The sequence below is a fragment of the Cheilinus undulatus genome, linkage group 18 (genome assembly GCF_018320785.1).
Source record: "Cheilinus undulatus linkage group 18, ASM1832078v1, whole genome shotgun sequence".
In the NCBI taxonomy this organism is placed as follows: domain Eukaryota; kingdom Metazoa; phylum Chordata; class Actinopteri; order Labriformes; family Labridae; genus Cheilinus; species Cheilinus undulatus.
In genome coordinates, this window is record NC_054882.1 from 8,369,750 (window position 1) to 8,392,805 (window position 23,056).

General features: G+C 39.8%; 1 protein-coding gene across 3 annotated transcripts in view; it reads left to right on the forward strand.

Annotated features, from left to right (window-relative positions):
- Positions 1-23,056, forward strand: part of fgfr3 (fibroblast growth factor receptor 3) — a 141,421-nt gene that overhangs the window by 109,837 nt on the left and 8,528 nt on the right. For 2 of the 3 annotated variants that reach the window (XM_041812347.1, XM_041812349.1), the window contains exons 8-15: positions 5,847-5,991; positions 6,591-6,766; positions 14,362-14,510; positions 15,658-15,779; positions 16,025-16,135; positions 16,223-16,413; positions 16,793-16,915; positions 19,260-19,330. In XM_041812347.1, coding sequence (XP_041668281.1) covers positions 5,847-5,991; positions 6,591-6,766; positions 14,362-14,510; positions 15,658-15,779; positions 16,025-16,135; positions 16,223-16,413; positions 16,793-16,915; positions 19,260-19,330 — 1,088 coding nt within the window. The remainder of the gene's footprint in view (positions 1-5,846; positions 5,992-6,590; positions 6,767-14,361; positions 14,511-15,657; positions 15,780-16,024; positions 16,136-16,222; positions 16,414-16,792; positions 16,916-19,259; positions 19,331-23,056) is intronic. The other variant, XM_041812348.1, reaches the window with a different exon arrangement.

Here is a 23,056-nt window from a genome sequence, read left to right on the forward strand (position 1 = left end):
TTAAACTTTACAACATATTGGGTACCTAGGGACTGTTTGTGCCTTATCAAAACAGGTTTCAATATTTTGGGGGGGGGATTTTTAATGTGTAATTGAATTGCTATCATAGCTTTCAGTCACATGACAATACAGAGGCCTGGAGGGCAATAAGAGTGTTGGACAGAAGCTACCATTGACCACTACGTGGAGCTGCAGCACCCAGCATTTTTATTCTCTATCTCTTCAAAACGACTCATGTTAACGTCATATGACAACTGCGAAAAAGTAAAGACTGCACGTTTTTTCATGTTGAACCTTCACCAATGCCAAGCATTTGGATGGAGTGATGTAAAGCCCACTGTGAAGTTTGGTGGGGGGTTGATAATGGTACGGGGCTGTTTTTAGGGTTTAGGCTAAGCCCCTTATCTCCAGTGAAGGCCAGTCTTCATGCTTCAACATACCAACCATTTTGGACAATGCTATGCTTCCAACTTTGTGGCAACATTTTTCTGAAGGCCCTTTTCTATTCACGACTGTGCCTCAGTGCAAAAAGCAAGGACTATAAAGACACTTTACTGGACTGCACAGAGTCATGGCCTCAACCCCATCGAGCACCTTTAGGATGAACTAGACTGGAGATTGAGAGCCAGGCCTTTTTGTCCAACATCAGTGCCTGACATCAGAAATACTCTACAGAATGAATGGGCACAAATTCCCACAATAACACTGCAAACTCTTGTGGAAAGCCTTCAAAGAAGAGTGGAGGCTGTTATAGCTGCAAAAAGGGGAGCCGTCTCCATATTAAACTACATTCATTTTAATACAATGTCATCACAGTCCTTGTTGGTGTAATGGTCAGATGGCTTAATACTTTTGTCCATAAAGTGCACATGTAAACAGATTCAGAACAGTTGCTCTAAACTCAACATCTGAAAGCCATTGCCTTTGCTTTATTAGATAATGTTTGATTGAGACTTTAGCCAGGCTTACAGTTCCTGGTCTAATTGGAAAAGTTGCTTTAGCTCTTCAAACTTGTGGCAGAAAATGCCAGAGGAAGCAAGAAAGAAGTGAGATACTTCTAGTGATGAAGGAGGTGGTAACAGCGAGGAAAAAGGAGAGAAAGAGGAGGAGAAAGACAGGCCAAGAAAAAGCAAAGAGTAGGGGAAAGTAAGCCTGACAGTGCAGACCGCGGCTCCACGCTCTATTTTCAACTACCGCATAATTGAAACAGTATTTACAGAGATCTGTGTGCCTCTCTCTCGCCCTCGCTTTCTCTCTCTCTGGCCCCACCACAGTTCATTCAGACATTTCATGTGTGGTATATACTGTAGGAGTTAAATACAGCTGTGTGTGCATGAAGGAGGGAGTCATGCAGGAATTTTGGTTTTTTTTCGTTTTTTGCTTGAATCGCTCTTTTGATGCCTGGAAAAAGAGTTAACGATGAGCGACTCGCCCGGCGTGCAGAGGGAGAGGGAGGCGTCTGGAGCCGAGCCCTGGATGTTCATTAAGCAACCATAAAACATGATATGTTTTCTCCTTTATGTGCTTTGCCTGTTTAATTATTCATCGACTGTTACTCCACTGGAGAGCCTGTCACGAGCGAAGTGAGTGTGAGGAGCGTGGAAGTGTGTTTATACGCTCTGTGCTCGCACTTGTTGGTGATTGACGTCCTGTAACTCCTTTAATCTACTCTTAGACAGCTTGTGTTTCCATGCAGTGTACAGAGTGTATGTATGTGAATGTGATGTTACAGTGTGGAGGTTGTAGTGCTTTTAATCTCACAGACAGACAGCTGAGTGTACTCTGAGTGTGGGTGTGGATTTATCCTTTAGTATCACATTTTAACCAGCAGTTCTCTGAGGCCCATGTAAAAGCCTAAATTAAACAATCATATATACATATAAAGTACCACTTTGTCACACTTAATGACACAGCTAGTTTAATATTATAACTTTAAAGAGACTTTTTTCCTGTAGTTATGGATCAAAGCTAACCAAACAGACCAAACTCCCGTGGTCAGCATGTTTCTGTGACATCACATTTGTGCTGAGACGTTGTTATTCCACGTTCTTAGTCATACAAACTCTGAGACTTGGATAGATTGTTTTATATTTCAATGCCTCTTGATCAGAGAGCATCCACAAAACTAAGGCTACTGAAAATCCAGTAGGAGTAATGATGCCATTTTGTCAAAAAGAGAAGAAATATTTTTGATAACCCATTAGGCACCATCAGAACAAGGCTAAAGTTAGCATTCAGCCATTGCAACATCATAAAAAAAATGTCTCTGCAGGTGAAAAATCATGTCTACCAAGATCACACCTCACTTAGGTAGGTTGGAAGTTTTTTACTCACTGTTTTTGTTTGCTTCTGTTAATAAAGCTTAGTTTGAGGCATTTCCATCATGGGCAATTGAAAATAAGCAGCAGGGTCAAACATTTCAGAGTTGGTTTTAAGTCCTAAAGTGTAATTTTAACTCTTGCATGTTGTACAGTGATCCCTTTCGGGGTTCTTTTGCTCATTATTCAGGTGGATTGTTGTTGTTTTTGTTGTGAGACACATTTGCACCATGAGTGACGTTATCCACTGGGTTAGCATAGACTGTATTCTTGTAAATCTGTGTCAAGGTGAGTCTTTCTAGTCTGAGGAGATCCATTTTGCCATGGATTTTCAAGGATACACTCTATGCATCCTTTAGGAACGCCTACAGTTCTGTTACAGGCAGGAACTCTAACACACTGAATAACTTCATCCAAGAGCCACAAATGTTTGATCAACTTTGTAAAGAGTCAACCGTTTCCCATCATGCCCATGGGCAGTGTGTTTAGGTGTGTTTGGATGTTGCCTGTTGTACAGTGATCCCTGCTGGAGTTCTTTGTTGTTGTTTTTGATACGAGACACTTTTGCACCATGAGTGAAGTTATCCATTGGGCTAGAGTTCCTGCCCATGACTTTGGGTGTTCCTATAGGATGCATAGGTGGTATTCTTGAAAATCTGTGGCAAGGTGGGTCTCTTCTAGCCTGAGGAGACCCACCTTGCAACAGGTTTTAAAAATACACTCTGCATCCTCCTTGAACACCTAAAGTCACAGGCGGGAACTCTAACCCAGGGTTAGGGTTAGGCCCCCAAACCCTTAAGGTTAGGGTTAGATTAAGGGGGATAAAATGAAAAATAACACCACAAACTAAGGAAAACACTTACAAGGGTAAAACAAGGTCACTTCACGCCCCCATGAGGTTGCCTCATCCTAAAGGTCTAACAGATGAGACCAATACGCCCCACCATAAAGGTCTGTAGCCAGATGCCCTTCCAGCACTGTGGATATTAGACATAAATTAGCTTCTGATTTGATTTTTTTCTTTTTTTTTTTTTTTTCTTTTTTTTGTCCAGTTGGGTTACTGGAAAATTCTTACAGCAAACTGCTGATAAATAAAAATTAGAAACTAAACTGCACTGTAGTCAGATACTTAATGCCCACGTGCCAAGCAACTTGGAATACAAGTACAGCATGATAACACTTGCCTCTGAGCATTTGCATGGCAACACTGGAGCAATGCCATTGTGGATATATTGTCTAATACAGCAGCCATAAACCTAACAACCTAAAATGATCAAATCAACAACTAAAATACAAGTTATGCACAAGAAAACTGAATCATGCTTGTCGTGCATTACCTCATCTGCTTGGGTCTGTATGTATTTGTTTTTTGTACTTACAATATCATGTTATACTTTATTACATGTTCTTAGAGGAATTTGTCATAAAGGCCTCACTGTGCCTCTTGATTTTCCTTCACAGAGTGTTGTCAGTAAACACACTGAGGCCCACAGTAGGTTGAAACTGTCCAACGTGACAGAGAAAGACTCTGGAAAGTACTGGTGTCGGGCCTCCAACTTTGTAGGCAAGTCGGAAAACGCTTTCTGGCTTAAGGTACACAAAAAAGGTAAATCCTGAACCGGGAACAGCTCTCCATTTGATCCTCTGCTGTGTCTCCTCCTCTCTGCGGGGCTCCTCTTGGTTGTGGGTTTCATCGGCTCGCTGGCTTGCTAATAGGACAAACACGCACACACAGACCTTTGCAGGGATCGGAGTTAAACGCTCACACTGTGTTAGCTCATAGCTTTCATCCATTTCCACGCCCTGTGCCACTTTGTCTTCCTCCCCGATCAATAACAAACAAAATATAGCACCTTTAATTACTGCAGCAACTTCAAAAGTCTCAGCCTGGCTTTCTAGCAAAGTACCTTGAGACAAAAAAAACACACACACAAAGATGAAAAAGCGACATGAAACCCCCCACCACATCATACTGCACTCACACATACACACACAGCAGTATTGATTTCCCTGGGAGTGCATCCACCAGCTGTATTAATGTGCTTTTATATGAAAGCATGCAGCAGGACTCTGATTCATGACTGGGTCTGGATGTCACTGTTCATTACCAGAGCCTGGGGAATGAGAGTCCCCCACCCCTACCCCCTACCAAGCCACATCAGACAGTGGGTTTGAAAATGAGTCCCCCACTGGTCATCACACCAGGAAAGCCACAACTGCTGTGACACAGTTCAGAATTCAAAGGCTATCTATAATTAACCATGCTAAAGCGAAAGCATATTATAAAGTTATAAAAAGCCTGTCTTTGTGAGTTTATCCATCTGAGGCTATTTAATAAGCAATCACCATTTTAGGAAAAAATAGGAGGACTTAGATTTGATCAAGTAAGGAAGGAAAAATTAGCTTGTCTGACGGGGTTATGCTAACTTGCTTAGATAACTATGATGCTAACTTGCTGGTAGACAGCTAAAATCAAGTGGCAGACGAATGTTTTCACTACTTACCAGGAACTCTGACCTCCTCATTCACTTTCCTCAAAGCAAGCTCTTTTTTATTCCTGCGCCAGTAGAACAGGCACGTTGTGTCGTATTGTTTCTCCTCAATGTTTTGATTGAGTTAACCTCCTCCCTTCAGGCTCGTCCTCTAGTGACCAGCGTAAAATACGTAACCGGAGGATCTCCATGCCTGTAATTTGCTTGACTTCAAATTTATTTACTTTCAATTCACCCTACACATTTGCACTGCCCAAAGCAAACTTGTGTCTTCAAACTGACTTTAAATGTAATTCACTCGTGCAAATGCTTTTACTTGCATCTGGTGTGAGCACATCAGATTTCTATTTTTGCATCATAAAAGTTTTTGGTTTTTTTTGTTTTTTGTTTTTGTTTTTTTTTGGCATATCTAAAAAGTCAGAAATATTCTCGCACATATTTGACGTTGATGCGACATCTGTGGTAGTCATTGGTTTTGCCGTGGTGGAGGGATCTGTTTTGCTTCATCAGGTTAACTTTGGCTTAATTTGAGAACATGTGTCTGAGCAATGATTTGAAGAAAAACCCTACCCTGGTAAAACCTACTAACATTTTAAAATCCTATCACATGATTGTTGGCTCTTACTTAGCCCTTACATCCTCTTCCTATTAAAAGTTTAATTCCATAAGTTTCTCTAAGGTATCAAAAATTGTCTGAAAAGATGAAATAAATAATCAACTTGACTGGGATTGGATCTATTTTCGACAGTATGTCAAAGGGTTTCACTTCTTTTAAGACTTTCAGGAGTTTCAGGAGATCAAACTTGCTTGATAAGAATGATTTTATTCCACAGGGTTCAAGTTTTTAGAATTGATGTTGTTCGTTTAAACCAGAAAGCTTCTTTTGGTGCTGCTTGGGTGTTTTCAGCTCTTGGTGGCGGTGAAATCCACATTTCTGTCCTTTCCTTCCAAGGCATATTTGGTGTTTCCTCTCAGAAGCTTGGGGCTCATTATCTCCTTCCTCTCTTCCTTTGTTTTCTCTTTTCCTCCTCCACAGACGGCTGGTATTAACACCACGGATAAGGAGCTAGAGGTTCTCCTCTTGACCAATGTGTCTTTTGAGGATGCGGGCGAGTACACTTGTTTGGCAGGGAACTCTATCGGCTTTGCTTACCACTCTGCCTGGCTGACGGTGCTTCCAGGTATATTCCTCCTCACTCTTCAGGGCTTGTTCTGTTCTTCATCCCCTTTAAATGCTATAAAATGATTACTGCTGCTGTAATTATTTTTAAAATGTCATATTCTGCTCAGTAGCACAATCTTTGACGTTAATTTTCAGACCCATTACTGCATATTATTGCAGATTGCTACTTGTTAACACGTTTAAAGAGTGCTGCTAGTGTGTCAACGCCCCTTTAATTGGACAAAGCGAACATAAAATCCAGTTTTCATTGAATGCCGCTTTTTAATCATAGCAGACGTTTGTTTAAATGTCTCAAGGCTACAAGGCAATTTAAAGACATTTTTGTGTTCAGTGTTCAACACTGTAATTACCTCCCTGAGGAGAAGCATATCATGGCTGCAATTACCTGCTGCAGCACAGAGCTACAAGAAGAAAACTATGATCTGTGTCTGTTTTGATTTACAAATCCATAGAAATCTGCTAGTCTAATCTGCTGCTGGGCAGAAATGTGTCTTTCAATTGTAATTGTTGAGATTTGGAGTAGAAATGCTTTCATCATGATGATTTTTTGTCATATTCCTTGTCCAACGTGTATAATTTGACCTTCTCTCTGTGAAGAAGTGAACCCACAGAAGGAAGACTACTATGCCGACATCCTCATCTACGTTACGGGCTGTGTGCTTTTCATCCTCGCCGTTGTCATCGTCGTCCTTTGCCGTATGAGAATGACCACTCAGAAGACGCTGCCCACGCCACCCGTGCAAAAGCTGTCCAAGTTCCCCCTCAAGAGACAGGTAACAGAAAGTAGATACAAGATTCGTATGAACACTTTTCCTTCTTTTCTCTCTTCCTGTCTGATTACCATAGCTCAAAGCATAGGTACAATAACATAGGTATGATAATATGCAGATGATGTTATTGAGTTCATATAGTGATAGGAGATTTTCTCCATAAAACTGCTGCAATTCAGCAAACTCCAACTGTCTTTTTCAGAGGGTTTAGAGACAATACAGATGGTAGCTTCATTTTAGACTCCAGAAGAAGAGTAAGCAGAAGCTCAAAGCTCTGTTGCACAAGGTTGTGTTTTAGCTATATTTGTACCCTAAACTAAGGTACAGTATTACAGATACAATGATATGCAAACAATGTTATGTAGTTCATGAAGCAGTAGGGTTTTTTTCATAAAACTCTTTAAGAAGAGCTATAAAAGTCTTGAATTTCTGCAAACTCCACTGTCTTTTTTGAAGGTTAAGTTACAATATAGATGGTTCTTGGAGTCCTTGAAATACTTGAAATTTAAGGGATTGTTCCAGACACAAAGGTGGAAAACGTTTTCAAAATAAACACTCAAAAGAAGCTCAAAAATTCATTGCACAAGGTTCTGTTTAAATTATTTACATATATTTTTTCCCTTATGAAATTTAGAAGGTTCAGCAACAATATGGATTGTATTTGGAGTCCTTGAAATACATGAAATTTAAGTGTGTATTCCAGACAAAAAAGATGGAAAAACTTTTCAAAATAAAAAATTAAAACCAGCTCTGAAATTTCTTGCACAAGGTTCTGTTTTAGCTTTATTTGTCTGTTTATTGTAGCTTAAAGCTTAGGTACAGTCATGTAGTCGAGTAATATGCAAATGATGTTATGTAGTTCATTTTGCAGTATGGGATTTTCCGTATAAAACTCTTTGAAAAAGAGCTATTGAACATTTGTATTTCAGCAAACTCCTTTCTATTTTTTCGAAGGTTAAGAGACAAAATAGATTGTACTTGGAGTCCATGAAATGCTTGAAATTTATGGATTTATTCCAGGCACATAGGTGGAAAAACTCTTGATGAAAACCCAAATACTCAACAGAAGCTAAGGAATTCATTGCACAAGGTTCTGTTTTAGCTATATTTGTTCCCTAAACTAAGATGCAATAATACAGAGACAATGATATGCAGATGATGTTATGTAGTCCATATTTCAGTATGGGATTTTCCCTACAAAACTCTTAGATTTCCACAAACTCCACTGTCTTTCAAAGAAAGTTAAGAGATGGCCCTTGGAGTTCTTGAAATACTTAAAATTTAAGTGTGTATTCCAGACACAAAGGTAGAAAAAATATCCAAATTAAGATTTAAAAGAAGCTTAGAAATTCATTGCACAAGGTTCTGTTTTAGCTCTATTTTTCTGTTTATTACAGCTTAAGGCTTAGGAGCAATAATGTATTTCTAATAATATGCAGATGATGTTATGTAGTTTATGTTGCAGTATGGAATTTTCCCTATAAAACTTGTTGAAAAAGAGCTATTAAACTTTTGAATTTCAGCTCAACTCATTCATCTCAACTCCTTTCTATTTCTTAAAAGATTAAGAGGCAAGCTAGATTACACTTAGAGTGCCTGAAATGTTTGAAATTTATGGATTTATTCCAGACACAAAGGTGGAAAAACTCTTCATAATGAAGGCTCAACAGAAGCTTAGAAGTTCATTGCAGGAGTGCAGTTTTGGCTTTAATTCTCAGTTTACTGCAGCCTGAAGTGTAGGTTCAATAATGTAGATATGATAAAATGCCAATGATGTTATGATGTTCAAAAAGCAGTAGAAGACTTTCCCCTATGAAAAGAGTTATAAAACTCTTGAATTCCAGCAAACTTCACTGTCTTTTTCAGAAGATTAAGTTACAATATAGATGGTTCTTGGAGTCCTTGAAATACTTGAAATTTAAGGGATTGTTCCAGACACAAAGTCGGATAAACTCTTAAAAAAGTCAGAGACTCAAAAGACTCAACAGAACCTTAGAAATTCATTGCACAAGGTTCTGTTTTAGCTATATTTCTTATATTTTTTTTTTTCTTTTAAATTGAACTGCAAAACAACCTCAACAGTCAAGACGGGAGTAACTTTGTTAACTTGAGGAAGCTCCCTGAATTAGCCCGGGGGAGTCATGGAAAAACACTGTCACAATGAGAAACCTGCAGAAGAGTTTGTAATGTCTGACTTTTCAACTTCTATAAGTCTCAAAGGACAGAGTGCAACCAGAGCATGGCACAGGCAGGTTAGGGCACATATAAATAAAAAAGGTTATTGTTCATGTATCTGTCGTAGATCTGTCTCCATCCTGCTGTTATGATGACGTTTTAGCGGAGGCTGGAAGGCTACACACTGGTGACATGTGTTCGCATTTATCTTGGAGGAGATTCAGCTCAGGGATATTTATGCCCTCCTGTGACTGTCAGTGTTAGTTTTAGATTTCACTCTCTGGGTAACGCACACTCGACCCTCAACTGTTTGGGGAGAAACATAGAGTGGAGCAGCTGCAGCCGTGCAGCCCACAGTCTGCAGAACTCTTTACGTCATTGTCTCTCAGGACTGCATTCAAGAAAGTCAAAGCTAAGTCCAAAACCAAAGTTCAAACGGAATTCAGACCAGGACCAGAGCTGTTGTAGCACTACTGTGAAATTAGATGAGGAGATCAATGCTGTTCTTGTGTCTGAGTGGCAAATACAGAGCTAAAGCCAAAGTAGACGCTGTTTTAGCAGGTAATCTAGACTTTACTTACAGTAGTAGGATGTTTTCAGGGAAGACAGCTATAGGAGAGTGTTCAGAGGGCTATTGAGTCAGCATACACCAGAGGGTCGACCAGGACAAGTCTGCGTCAAAACAAGGATTCAGAAATATACATAAGGAGGGACAAGAGCTCTGTGAAGACTAGAACAGGCTGTCTTTCTATTGCAGGCTTTCCCTGTGCACGCTTGTTAGTTAGCCTTCACCCTTCTCTTTTCACTCCACTTCATACTAATCAAAAGACTGCAGTCTGAGCTCCTGGGCATCAAAATCTTCTCTCAATACTTCACCGTCTTGTTCTTCTTCAAAGTCTACCAGGCACTGCAACAGGCCTCATTTTCTCGGTTTCTCACAATGATGGTTAACCACAGTGGATGTAAGGATCATCTAGAGCTGTTTCCACATATGCACTACTGAAAAAATTAAGAGGACTGCCTCTATGAGGCTTTCTTGCCTCATAACAATACTATGTAATCACAATATCAACCAAAGAAAAGGGAAGATTACAGTGACAGCCGTAAAGGTATATAATAAAGCAACTGTGCTTGCCCACCTGTGGTGAATATTTCAGAAATTTTCACCCAGTATTCACACTTAAGCTCACCCCAAATCTATCTGAACAAAACATACAGTGCATTCAGAAAGTATTCAGACCTTCCTCACTTTTCCAGGTTCGTTATGTTGCAGCCAGATAATATAGTCAAAAAATTGCTGTTTATTTTCATTAATCTACCATCAGTACCCCATCATGACTAACTGAAAACAGAATTTTAGATTTTTTTGCAAATATTACACATAAATGAAATGAAATGAAACTGATTGGGCATGATTTGTGAAGGCACACACCTCTCTATCGAAGGCCTCAATGCATATCAGAGTAAAAACTAAGCCGTGAGGCCTGCAGCCCTCCATTGATGCAAATGCAAAGCACATTAAAGCTCACTTAGAGTTTGCAAAAAAGCCAAGCTTCCAACCAGTTTAGAGGCTTCCAACTAGCCACTCTGCCATAAAGCCCAGATCAGTGGAGGGCTGCAGTGATGGTTGACCCTCTGGAACTTTACCCCATCTCCACACAGGATCTCTGGAGTTCAGTCTGAGTGGCTATCAGGTTCTTGGTCATCTCTCTTAAAGTCCCTACTCCAGGCAACCAGCTTTTAGAAGAACCCCAGTTGTGTCAAACTTCCTCCATTTGAGAAATATGAAAGCCATTGTTCCCTTGGGAACCTTCAGTGCAGCAGATTTTTTGCAGCCTTCCTCAGATCTGTGCCCTTGCAACAATCCTGACTCTTAGCTCTGCATGCAGCTCCTTTGACCTCATGACTTGGTTCTTGCTCTGATATGCACAGTTAGCTGTGAGGCCTTCTATAGAGGCTTATTGAGAACCTTGGAGGAGAGCATCTAAATAAGTCCAACTGCACCCTTGACTAAGATTCAATACTGCCTATACATGCAGCTTAACCAGAAAAAATAAGACATTTTCAGGAGATTTGTGCATTTGTGAATGCGGTTCAGATGCCTCAAATGCAGAGGAGATTGTCATCATTCAGCACACACCACCCTGCAAAACCACTGTGTGCAGAACAGCCTTAACATAGTTGTTCCAGTTTTATAATTGAAGGTTTTTACTCCCAAAAATGCTTGAACATGCAGTTTTTGGAAAATGATACACAGCTACTTCTTTGGTAACACACAGGACATCTAAAGACGGATTAATCTGGAATAAGAGGTTGGAAAAAAAACACATTTTCCCTAATTAGTCTTTGTGACATAAAAGCTGACTTGTGGGTTATATTAGGTACGAAGCTCACTTTGGAAAGTTGCTCTAATTGTAGCCTCTAAATCTCTCCTATTCTTCTACCTTCATAAACATGCTCTTATAAGGTAGCACAGGAGAGACCTTATTGCATTTTTCTGTAATCTTTGCTTCGTTTTTGTAAAGCTAATCTCCCGCTTCTCTCCTTTCTTTTTCATAACTCTGACTAAAGCTCCCATAAACCCCCTGGCATGTTCTATCAGATATTACTTTTCATGCCTCTGAAATTGTGGCGGGGTTGTTTTTTCTGAAGCTTCACAGTGTTTTTCTCATTTTCCTCCGGTGGAGAGGTGGAGGAGGGAAGTCTGGTAAGTGGACATGTTTGTTTCGGGACCCCACCTGAAGGGGCCGAGCTGGCATACTCTGACACAAACAGATCCATCAAAAGTAGGCACCCAGGCCCCCCCTGCACTCAGATAAATGGTGGGAGGACGGCGAGCCAGCGGGTTCGGGCGGTGGGGCCACCGGTCTGGGAATGGAGCCGGCTGATGGATAGAGACGTCCATCCCACCTCGCCATGCACTCGCTCGCCCACCTCTGCTTCCTTTTTCATTTGTCTTTGTTACAGTCAGCTTCCTCCTGTGCTCCACCACAGGCTGGCTGTTTGTAAAAGTCACTGCTTGTGTCACAAGTTGGACTGGTTGTTTGAGAAACTCTGCGCTGCTAATTAAGCTTTGACATTGGTCCAGAGATATTCAATGTTTGCATGAAAAAACCTTTCATCTTTGCAAATTAGTCATTATTTATTCAGCCATTAAGTGGCAATTTACAGAAGAAGTTTGAATCAAGGTTGCAGTTTTATGTTTAAGATGTTTTCCATAATTGAGTTTTCATGCACACAGATAATCTGCCTCCTAGAGCTCAATAATGTCAGCAATTTTTTATCTTATTAATATTTATTATTTCTGATGCTGTCTATTTGCCTCATATTTGAAACTAAAGCTAACAGATCTATTTACATTTGACTACATGTACACATGCATGAGAGCTGCCACACGTCTCCTTCATTGGTCAAGACAATCCGGGTTACGTGGATGCAGATATGGATGTGACACAGCTAATTTCCCCAGTTCACAGCTGTCCACATCTGTGTCATTATCACTGCACAGCCACTGTCCTGTCGGTCAAACTAGCTGGGACAGATAAATTCTGCTTCAGATTTAATTAAAAGACATGAAAAATTCAATGCAAACAAGATCGGTGTTTTGGTTTATTGAGTTACCCTGTAAACTGGTGACCTTCAGTCAAACACGCCTGTTTCTAAATTAATATATTTTGACATACAGATGAAAAGTGTAGGGGGTAATGCATTACAAAGTAACCCATTAGAGCTCTCAGATTCCATTTTGTTGTTAAAAGTAATGTAACACATTAGCTTTTTTAATTTACATAATCTGTCATTGCTTATTTTTAAACACAGGTAGTGAAAAAACTGTTCAATTTATTTTTACCTTTTCAGGCTGTCCACGGTTCTTAGAGAAGTATTAGATTAAAACTATTTTAAAAAAGTCTTAAGATAAAATCTTAAATTTGGTTGTTTTTTCATTTTTTCAAAATTTTGTTTCAGTCAGACACATAGTTTTACACACAGCCTGTTATATTAAAGAGGTCACAGTAAAACAGCCTGATTTTGAAAAAGATGTCACACAATGTTTAATTTTAGGTTTTGAGTTGTATTCAAATATCAAATTAGAATAAATAAAAGAAAAATTGAAGAGTATCCTTTTTGAATGTGTATAAAAATTGTTTGTTTACCTTCTTAGACTCTTGGGTCTCGTCCCTAACAGGTATCCCATTTTGCTATAGAAAAAAAAAACTGAAACTAATAAAAGCTAAAGTAAAATTACGCATTCTTACAAATAAGAAATTTAAAAAGGCATAGAAAAGAATAAAAATTGAACTAAAATTTCCCCCCCAAAAAAATTACAAAATTGAGATAAAGGCTAATGAAAAATCCAAAACTATTATAACCTTGTTGCCAGCAAAGGGAAACAGCTTTATCAGTGTGCTAGGTAAAGCTAGCAAGATGGTAGAGATGGTGACATTACATCATTGACATAGACCCTCATGATGAATGGTTGGAACTTAAGTTCAGAAGCCTTTTTTGGTAGTGTTTCTACTGAAACAGCTGTGCCGCTCAGTTGTTTCAATGTGGTATGCAGTATTACGCACAGCCTGTGTGTAATGTTGTATACCTATTCCCAGTTCATTATCAGATTTTGAGCATATTGAAGAGCCGTAAGGTTATCATATCTGTTACACTGTTATGTGGCTATAGAGTAACAGACTATAGGCCATAAATTAGGCTGTGATGATGGTAGAGTCAGCACATGTATAATGAGTAGTTAAATAGTTTCAGTTTCTGGTCATACGACAGTAAGCTAACATGTTACTTTCTTAACAACTTACGTCTTAAGGTAACGCCACCCAACAAGGCTAATTGAATGTTAAACAAAGATAAAATGCTCAATTTTTAACATCTGCTGTTATGACAGCATCTGCATAGGCACTTGGCTGAAGGTCATCAGTTCACATGGTCACTTGTTAAACCATAGCCTTCTTTATGTGTTGCCATGTTTGTAGTTTACATCCTGCACATTAGGTGGCTATATACAGCCTGAGTTCATTTATGCAACCTCATAAGGTATTCTAAAGTGAAATGCATTGCACAGTGACCTTTATCTAATTTTAAATTCATGATGCACCCAGAAGTATAGTTGAAGACAAGGTTAAAACAGCAATTATACTGAATCTTCAGCCTAAAACCAATTAGACTTTCTGACAATAATGTGAGATGAATACAGTTTCAGTAAAGCAGTTTTCTGACTTGCAAAAAGACGGATTAAGTGTATGCTGTTTTCTTCTCTTAGCAAAGTTACGGGTTATAAAGATAAAAGTTTCAATTTGAGCATAAAGATAAAAAAGTGCTATGTTCTCTGTGGTTCTCTTCCCTCTGTCACCTTGTTTAAAGACACATCAGCTCTCCCTTTTCAGAGACTATAACAGTCCGTTTTTGCACCCAAGCAGGTGTCCTTGGATTCCAACTCCTCCATGAACTCCAACACGCCGCTGGTCAGGATCGCCCGCCTGTCATCCAGCGATGGACCAATGCTGGCCAACGTCTCAGAGCTGGAGCTGCCCTCAGACCCCAAATGGGAGTTTCCTCGAACACGGTAAGAAAAACCCTGAAAAATTGTCCTTTAGGTCTACATCTATCACTGCTGTTTACACGCCTGTCAGAAAGCAAACATAGAGCGTTATGACTTCTTTTTCTTATGCTGCCAAGCAACATATTTCAGAATTGACGGTCTCTTTCTGTTGTCCTTGCACCCTGACGTGCTGTGAAAACATGAAAGCCATCAATGCATCAAGGTCAATGTGGCACCTTCCCCCACAGTTATGTGCTTGGCAGTCAAATCAGCATCAGTGAAAACTGCAGAGGAATTAAAAACCATCTATAGGCTGTTTATAACACAGACACAGACTTCTGGTCATAAAAGTGAAGGAAGAGACTTAAACCAGCACTTCTAGATTTGAGCAGGGTGGCTCCACTAGTTTTAATGAGTGTTGAAAACTTCAAGTCAGTGCAAATGTGCAAAACAATGCACCCTTGACCATAGGGTATGTTATAGTTAATTGCAAAGACACTACAGGCCCACAGTCATTCTATCTAAAAAGATCGACAGAAAGTTAAGTAGAGCCAGCAGTGATGACTACCACTTTTAGTCTCATTACCTCTCTCTAGAAACCATACAGTGACATCACTGTGTCTGTCCATGTTTTATACAAATTTGTCCATGTTTTATACAACCTGTGGTTGTGAGAAGAAGTCCAATTAAGTAAAAAAAAAGAAAATAAATAAAACCCTTATAGTTCTATGTCATTTGCTTGTGATGTAGCAATCTTTGATTGCCCAAACACTACCAAAAAAAAGTCACATAGTTTGACATGGTATGGTATCATATGGTATGCCTTGGTGTGGTATGGGGTGGCATGGTATTGTATGGTATGGCATGGTGTTGCATGGTATCGTATGGTATGGTATGGCACGGCATGGTATGGTATGGTATGGTATGGTATTAGACGGTATGGCATGGTATTGCATGGTATGACATGATATTGCACGGTATGACATGATATTGCATGGTATGGCATGGTATGGTGTTGCATGGTGTGGTATGGTATGGTGAATGAAGATGGCTATGTTGTCTTTATCTACCTGTTCCATACAGTCTTTGGAAACAGTCGGTGACACTACTTACAAAAACAACAGTAACACTACCAAAAACTAATTTCTTGACTCTCTTATTCCTGTTCCAGGCTGACTCTGGGTAAACCTCTGGGCGAGGGCTGCTTTGGACAGGTGGTGATGGCTGAGGCGGTTGGCATTGACAAGGAGAAGCCCAACAAGCCGCTCACTGTTGCTGTGAAAATGCTTAAAGGTTAGAGATTGTTCTACATGAGTTTGACTGTTGTTTCTTAAAGTAAAACTGTCTTTCTTTTCCCTCAGTCATTCTCCCTATAGACATTCATTCATTCCACTTATCTGGTCTCATTCTGTCAGATTCCTAAACTCAAGTCGTTATCTCCTCTGACATTTATTGAACATGTTTTATATTTTTGCCCTTCGTCTCTGTTTACTAAGATACATTTCCTCTTATCTGTTTTCTTCTCTTGTTTGTCTCAGATGACGCCACAGATAAGGATCTGTCAGACCTGGTGTCGGAGATGGAGATGATGAAAATGATCGGGAAGCACAAAAACATTATCAACCTGCTGGGAGCGTGCACGCAGGACGGTGAGGCTGCAACACAGAATAGAGGAGATTATTAACACTTTACTATCCGTGTCTTGTAAGTGAATCTATGCTCTGTATTTCTCACAGGACCTCTGTACGTCTTGGTGGAATACGCCTCTAAAGGTAACCTGAGGGAGTACCTGCGGGCGCGGCGGCCTCCGGGCATGGACTACTCTTTCGACACGTGTAAAATCCCAGACGAGCAGCTCACCTTCAAAGACTTGGTGTCCTGCGCCTACCAGGTCGCCCGAGGCATGGAGTACCTCGCCTCGCAGAAGGTCAGAGCTGAGATAATGTGTTGCTAATGCAGATATGCAAATTTAAAGTCATGTTTGATGGATGTATGCAACATGTTTGGAAGAATTTTCAATAAATACTCCCTAATATCCTACAAAAACTCCCAAGTAATTGCCAAAATGATCAGTCCTCTAAGGCCTTTCTATCCAGAATTAAAAAGTTTCCTGAAAAAGTTTGAGGACTTGACCTTAAAATGATTAATCGCCAGGTAAAGGTCAATATTTGCAAGTTATATTGTCCGTCAAAGCTAAATGAAAGTCGTCTGCAGTGTATCAGCGTATGCAAATGTGTGTGTGCAAGCGTGTTTGAGCGATGCATTGTGTCAATGTGTGTTTGATGTCTTTGTATTTCCTCCCTCAGTGCATCCACAGAGACTTGGCTGCCAGAAACGTCCTTGTGACGGAGGACAATGTTATGAAGATCGCCGACTTCGGTCTCGCCAGAGACGTGCACAATATAGACTACTACAAAAAGACCACAAATGTGAGTCTCAATCCATCAAGATCCTGACAGAAAAATGTAATTTACTTCTTTTCCAGGGTTTCAGTGGTGCAGTGGGAATTGCTCTCGGTATTCTACGGAAAGGAGAGTAGATAGAGGAAATTATTAAGTTCAGGCTCTTTGTACAGTCTGTTTCCCCAAGAGTTATTTTTGTGTCATTATGAAAGTGAAACCAAACGTAAGTCAACAGATTTCTACAGGAGTGTCTCAAAAGTTAGAATCTCTCAGAGAAATTAATATTTTCCATTATTACTTAAAAAAAAAAAACATATCTTCTGGATTCATGACACATATTTCAAGCCATTTTTTAAAGTCAAGTCAAAGTTAATTTATCTAGGCATATTTAAAAAATCTAAATACACCAAAGTCCTGCACAGGCTTAAAACCCTATAAAATATCATGTAAGAGTAAAATAAACAATGAAAACATTATCAAACATTAAAAAGCACTTCCTGAAGCCAACAGAGAGCCAGTGGAGAGAAGTCAGAGCTGGTTTGACACAATGTTTTGTAGCTAAAACTATGACTAAAAATGTTTGTTGACTAAGTTTTTTTCCTTGAGTAATACCAGACTAAGACTAGCTAAAATAGGTCTTTGAAGAGTGAAATTCTCATGAAAGTATAGTCCAACTTTCATGAGGTGTTAATGCCACTTTTGACCCCTTTCATCACTTTTCGGTCAGTTTTTGCAACATTTTTTTTCTACTTTGAACCCATGTTTGCCTTTTTTACTACATTTTCTTACCCTTTTAAACCACTCAAGTTGCCTATTTTTGTCACTTTATTGCAGCTTAAAACCACCTTTTGCCTCTCTTTGCTCATTTTAGCCTCTATATTTCATTAATGCCACTTTAAACCAATTTTCCCCACTTTTTAACTGCTTTTCACAATTTCTTCCAACAACATTTTCCCTTTTAGCATTTCTTATCCAATTTCTGCTGCTGTTATGTCATTTTCGTCTCTATTGATCAATTTTGGCTACTTTTACATCATGCCTGCCGTTTTTTAACTGCTTTTCTCCATTGCTTACACCTATTTTTGCCCCTTTTTGCCTTTTTAGCCCATTTCTGCTGCTGTTATGTAATTTTTGTCTCTTATACTCTATTTTTTTCCCTCTGAAAACTACTTTTTACCACCTTAAACATATTTTTGCTACACTTTTAAATCCTTTCCACAACTTTAGATGCCCTTTTTGCTACATGTTCGCCACTTAAAACTTATTTTTATCGACTCTTTGCACATATAAGCCTTTTTTACCCAGTGATGCCTATTTTTACAGTATTTTGCCACTTTTTAACTGTTTTTCACCATTTCATCAACCCTATTTTGCCAGTTTTTGCACTTTTAAGCCTCTGTGTCCCATTTTGCCACTTTTAACCCATTTTGCCACTTTTTAACCGCTTTTCACCATTTCTTCAACCTTTTTTTGCCACTTTCTTAGCCCATTTCTGCTGCTGTTATCTCATTTTTGTCTCTTTTAAGCCCCTCTGTTGCCACTTTTCACCTTTTTTTAACCTTTGTTTTCCTTTTTTGTACATTTTTGCCTCTATTATGCATTGTTGGCAATTTTAACCATTTTTTGTTGTCAAATTTTGACAACTTCTTTGGCCTCTTTTTTTCAATTATTACATGCATTTTCCTTTAAAGCTATTTCAGTTCCTTCTTCTTCATTCTCTGGCATCCTTATATTTGTGTTCAGCTTAGCTATGAAGTCTGACTTTGCTTTCAGAATGTTTTAGTTCAATAATTCTTTGGTAATTTTGTTTTAAGAAAAGGGGTTTACATTTTGAAAAAGGCCATACTCTACTACAGCATAAAAGTAAAAAAACAGAAATTGTTTTTGTTGCTTTGATAAGAGTGGTTCTTATTTAGGTTAAAGATTAAACATGGTTATTGCAGCTTAACTTTACAATGGACCGTGATTTTTCTGATGGCCATAGACCCCCCCACCCCCCACCCCCAGTTGGGTGGGCCCCAAATGGCGCTCCCTTTATCCCCCCTCATGGACATCCTTTATAATAAGCACTATAAAGAAAGAAATTATATAATTTTCATGCTCATAAAAATGTCAAGATGTTGATGAATGCTTTTGACTCATTAAAATATCATTTGTGGTAGTAATGATTCCTTTAGAGGTAGATTTGTTGGGCCTCAGTGAGGTCAGTATTCTACACCTGCTGTAACAGTGCAGCTGCGGTTGTGATGATGAGTTCAAGGACAGTCAGGACAAAAACAAAGTGTGTTTTTGGGTCCATGTTTTGCTGTCTGCTCCGTACAGAAAGGTTCTGCTGACTGAAGCGGTTCTGTTGTCACCTCTGTTGTTGCAGGGTCGTCTGCCCGTGAAATGGATGGCTCCGGAGGCTCTGTTCGACCGGGTCTACACGCACCAGAGCGATGTGTGAGTTTGCACAAACCCAACCGTCACATGCCAACTGTCCGTTCATGTGTAGCTGCTGTACACTGTAGGAATCCGGGTGTTGAAATATCATGACGGAGCGTGTTAGCATCAAAAGCTGAGTTTGTGCGTGTGAATATGGAATCATAGCATTCCCTCTCCAAATATTTCCCGCTCGCTGTCATCTGTGCTCGCTTCATAATCCTGAGCTCCACATTCCTGGCTGCGTTTGTTCTTTAATCTCCTAACAAGACATCAGAGAGAGGCAAAAACACAACAGAGAGGCAGCTTCTTACTGTTGTTTTATCAGTGTAAATCCGACCTAACCAGAGCAGGATAAGATAAGAGGGTCGGGGGTTTATTAAAGGTGCTCCCTAGGGGTGCTTTTCCACAATAATTCAAACGAATCACAGCAGCAGAGACCCTTTATGACCTCGGACTGCTCCTGTGCAGGCTGCGATCAGAAGAAGAAAGGCGATTTTAGGCGAAGAGGTCACGAAGTCAATCTGTCCCGTGGTAGCTGCACCCCCCTTTCAACCTCTTCTCCTCACCCCCTCCTCTCTTCAGTCAGACGTCGTGTCCCCAGCACAGCCATCCAAGCCAAACACGGGCCTCTGTCAACACTGGCTCGCCGTGTGATTACACCAGACTGGGAACGGGTCGAGAGCAGAATCGGGCCGCTCTGTTATTTCAGCAGGTCTGGATTACAGAGTCGATCCTCCCGCCAAACCTCCTCCTCCCTCCTCCTCCTCCTCCTCCTCTTCGCTTCATACAGTAGTTGCTCTGCAGCCAGTTTACGCTCTCAAACCCCCGCGGGACTCTGACTCCTGACCTCTGATGGTTTTCACTCAAACAGACGGAGAAACATTTAAACAAATCTGTCACACAATCACTGCCAAACAAGGAAACGGAGAAATAAAGGAACAAAAGGAAACTCTAGCAGCTCACAGCACACTTTTCATCCAACAGTTGGTGCAGCTTGCAAACATTTAAACGTATAGCTGTGAGAACACTCAGGAGCCATTTTCACACTGTTGGTTCACACATTTCTAACGCAGCTCCAGTAAATCTAGACGTGTATTCACATTTTTAAATACATATATCAAGGTTATATAGCGCCGACATTAACCTTTTTATTCCTTTGCCAGTGATTTTCCTCCCGCTGCCAGCACTGTGGAGGTGTGGATTTTATTTTAAAGGCTTTAGAGGTGTCCCAGGATCTATAAAAACCACAGAGAACAAATCTCACTACACTTTCACACTCACTAACCCTTTAAAAGCAGCAAAAAGGATGGAGAAAAAACAGCTGATATGTTGAACCAAGGAGGAGGAGGTGGAGCAGGGACCTCTGGCTCCACCTGTCCCCATTTGAATGAAGAGCTGAGCAAAACACCTAAAGTGGATTCACTTCTGATGGATTTCCCCATCTTGTATTTTAAGAATAGCTTTATTTATTTACAGTAAAGATAATACAACTAAAATTCAAGTGATAACTTGGAATTTTAAGTTGGGTTTGAATGGGTACATGCTAGAGGAGGTGCAAATCAGTGTCGATCAGCTGTTGTGCATGGGTGTCAGATCTGCTCTTGGTCCTGTGCCCACTGATGATGCTGCTCTATATGATCAGCTATACACTGGTATCATGATGTAGTAAATCCCGATTGGCTGTACTTCAGAGTGTCTAAGGATGTAGACGTTTCATGATTGTTATGTCAGGTGTCCAGACACCACAGCTAGAGATTCAACAATGTTGAAATTTCATATCACGGTTAAAGTAACCAAAATTATCAAGGTTATCAGTATTATAACAGTATTTTGTGATGACAATGTTCAAAAAAGTTACATCTGCAAACATAATAACTGCATGCAAACATAACAAACCACAACTATAATACAAATCTATAGTTTTTAAGGTAGTTTTTGAAACCATAATAAAGTTCCCACAGAATAATAGATGGAGCTCAGCTTTAGTTCATGCAGGAAACATGTTATACGCCCAGCTGACAGCCAGCTGATCCCAACTATCGCCTCCCAGCTCCCACAGCCAATCACAACTCTTTCTCTCAACACTCCGGTATATTAAATATTTTATTTCACTAATCCCTGCTAGCATAAACGCTGATGCACCATGCCACTGCTGCTGCTGGTGCAGCTTAGCCTCCTCCACCTCAGCCTCCTCCTTAATATAAAGCTCATTGCATCCTCATATTTAGATTCATGCTACTTCAGATTAATTGCTTTTGAACTAATTTCTATTATATTCACTACACATTGTCGTAAATGTGTCCATCCATATGGGAGAGCACCTTTTGAGCCGAGCCTTCTCCTCAGAGTAAAACTGTCTATCCATTTTGCAATAATAATAATAAATAATAATAATACATTTTATTTGGAGGCACCTTTCAGGTCATCCAAGGTCACCTTACATAAAGTAAAAGCATAATAAAACAACATTAAAACATCAACATAAAGGACAAGTGAAGTGCACAGTGTCAAGTTAGAGGGAATATGCCAGTTTGAACAGGTGGGTTTTGAGTTGGGATTTGAATTAAGTGATGGAGTCTGACTGTCTTATGTGTGGGGGGAGGGAGTTCCAGAGTCTGGGTGCTGAGCAGCTGAAGGCTCGGGCACCCATGGTACTGAGGCGTGACGTGGGGATGGTTAGTAGTCCAGCAGAGGTTGAGCGGAGCGTGTTAGAAAAGATCTCCAGCTTTTAAAAACTAATTATTTCCCACAAATGTAATATGAACATGAAAATTAAATGCCTATGGTCATTGTTTGTTTGTTGCCAGTCGGCTCAAGTTAGCTTAAAGTCAAGTTTCATCACAAAAATGTAGACATGGCATTTTTTTTTTTGTTCGCCATTCAAAAGGAAGAAGTTTTTTTCACTCTTAAAACACTGCTAGAGCCATTATTTTTGACAGAGTGGATTTCAATGTTTGAATATTGATTTACAATAGCTTGAAATCCCTGCCCACTCTAAATTTGTTTAAGTCTTAAAAAGTTTGGACCCTGTATGTCTAAGTCAAAGTTACTTACTTTAATAGGGAGTGACAACAAACTTTGACGAGCCAGCACAACCGTGTCCTGGGAGTTTTGTTCACTTTAAAAAAGTTCTGTTCTTGTCAGCTCTCGATGAACTGTAAAATTACTTATATTTGGATGAGAAGAAACCCATCTGAGGGTTTAATTCAATAAGGATTTTGCAGCATTTTCCTGAATTGACATAAATCATCTACTTTTCTCATTCAAAAGTTTTGTGCTGAGATTCATGGCTCTACCAGTGTTTAAAGACTCTTGGGAAAAAACTTCCTGTTTCATGGCGAACAAAAAACTCTTGCTGTATAAAGGCTACAACAAACAAACAATGACCAATACAATTTTGAAAGACAGTGATTTTATTTTCCCACAAACGTAATAAATCCCTTCAAATGTAATAGTTGTTCAATTTGCAGTAGGAGACTGTTGTTACATTTGAGGGAAATTTGTTATGTTTATCACATTTGCAGGTGTTACAGTCCTGATACACTCAAATCATTTAATTGTAACTCATGTTCAACACAAAGTACACAACAGTTCCTGTGCACAAAATGAACCAGAAGTCCCTGCTCCAGGTGACTGCTTCCTTCCACAGTATTGTAGCGTTAGAGGAGCGGGGTCATTCTCTACTGTGGGCTCATGACATCGTGAGTCCACATATTGGCCCCGCCCACATGAAACCAAGTCAGG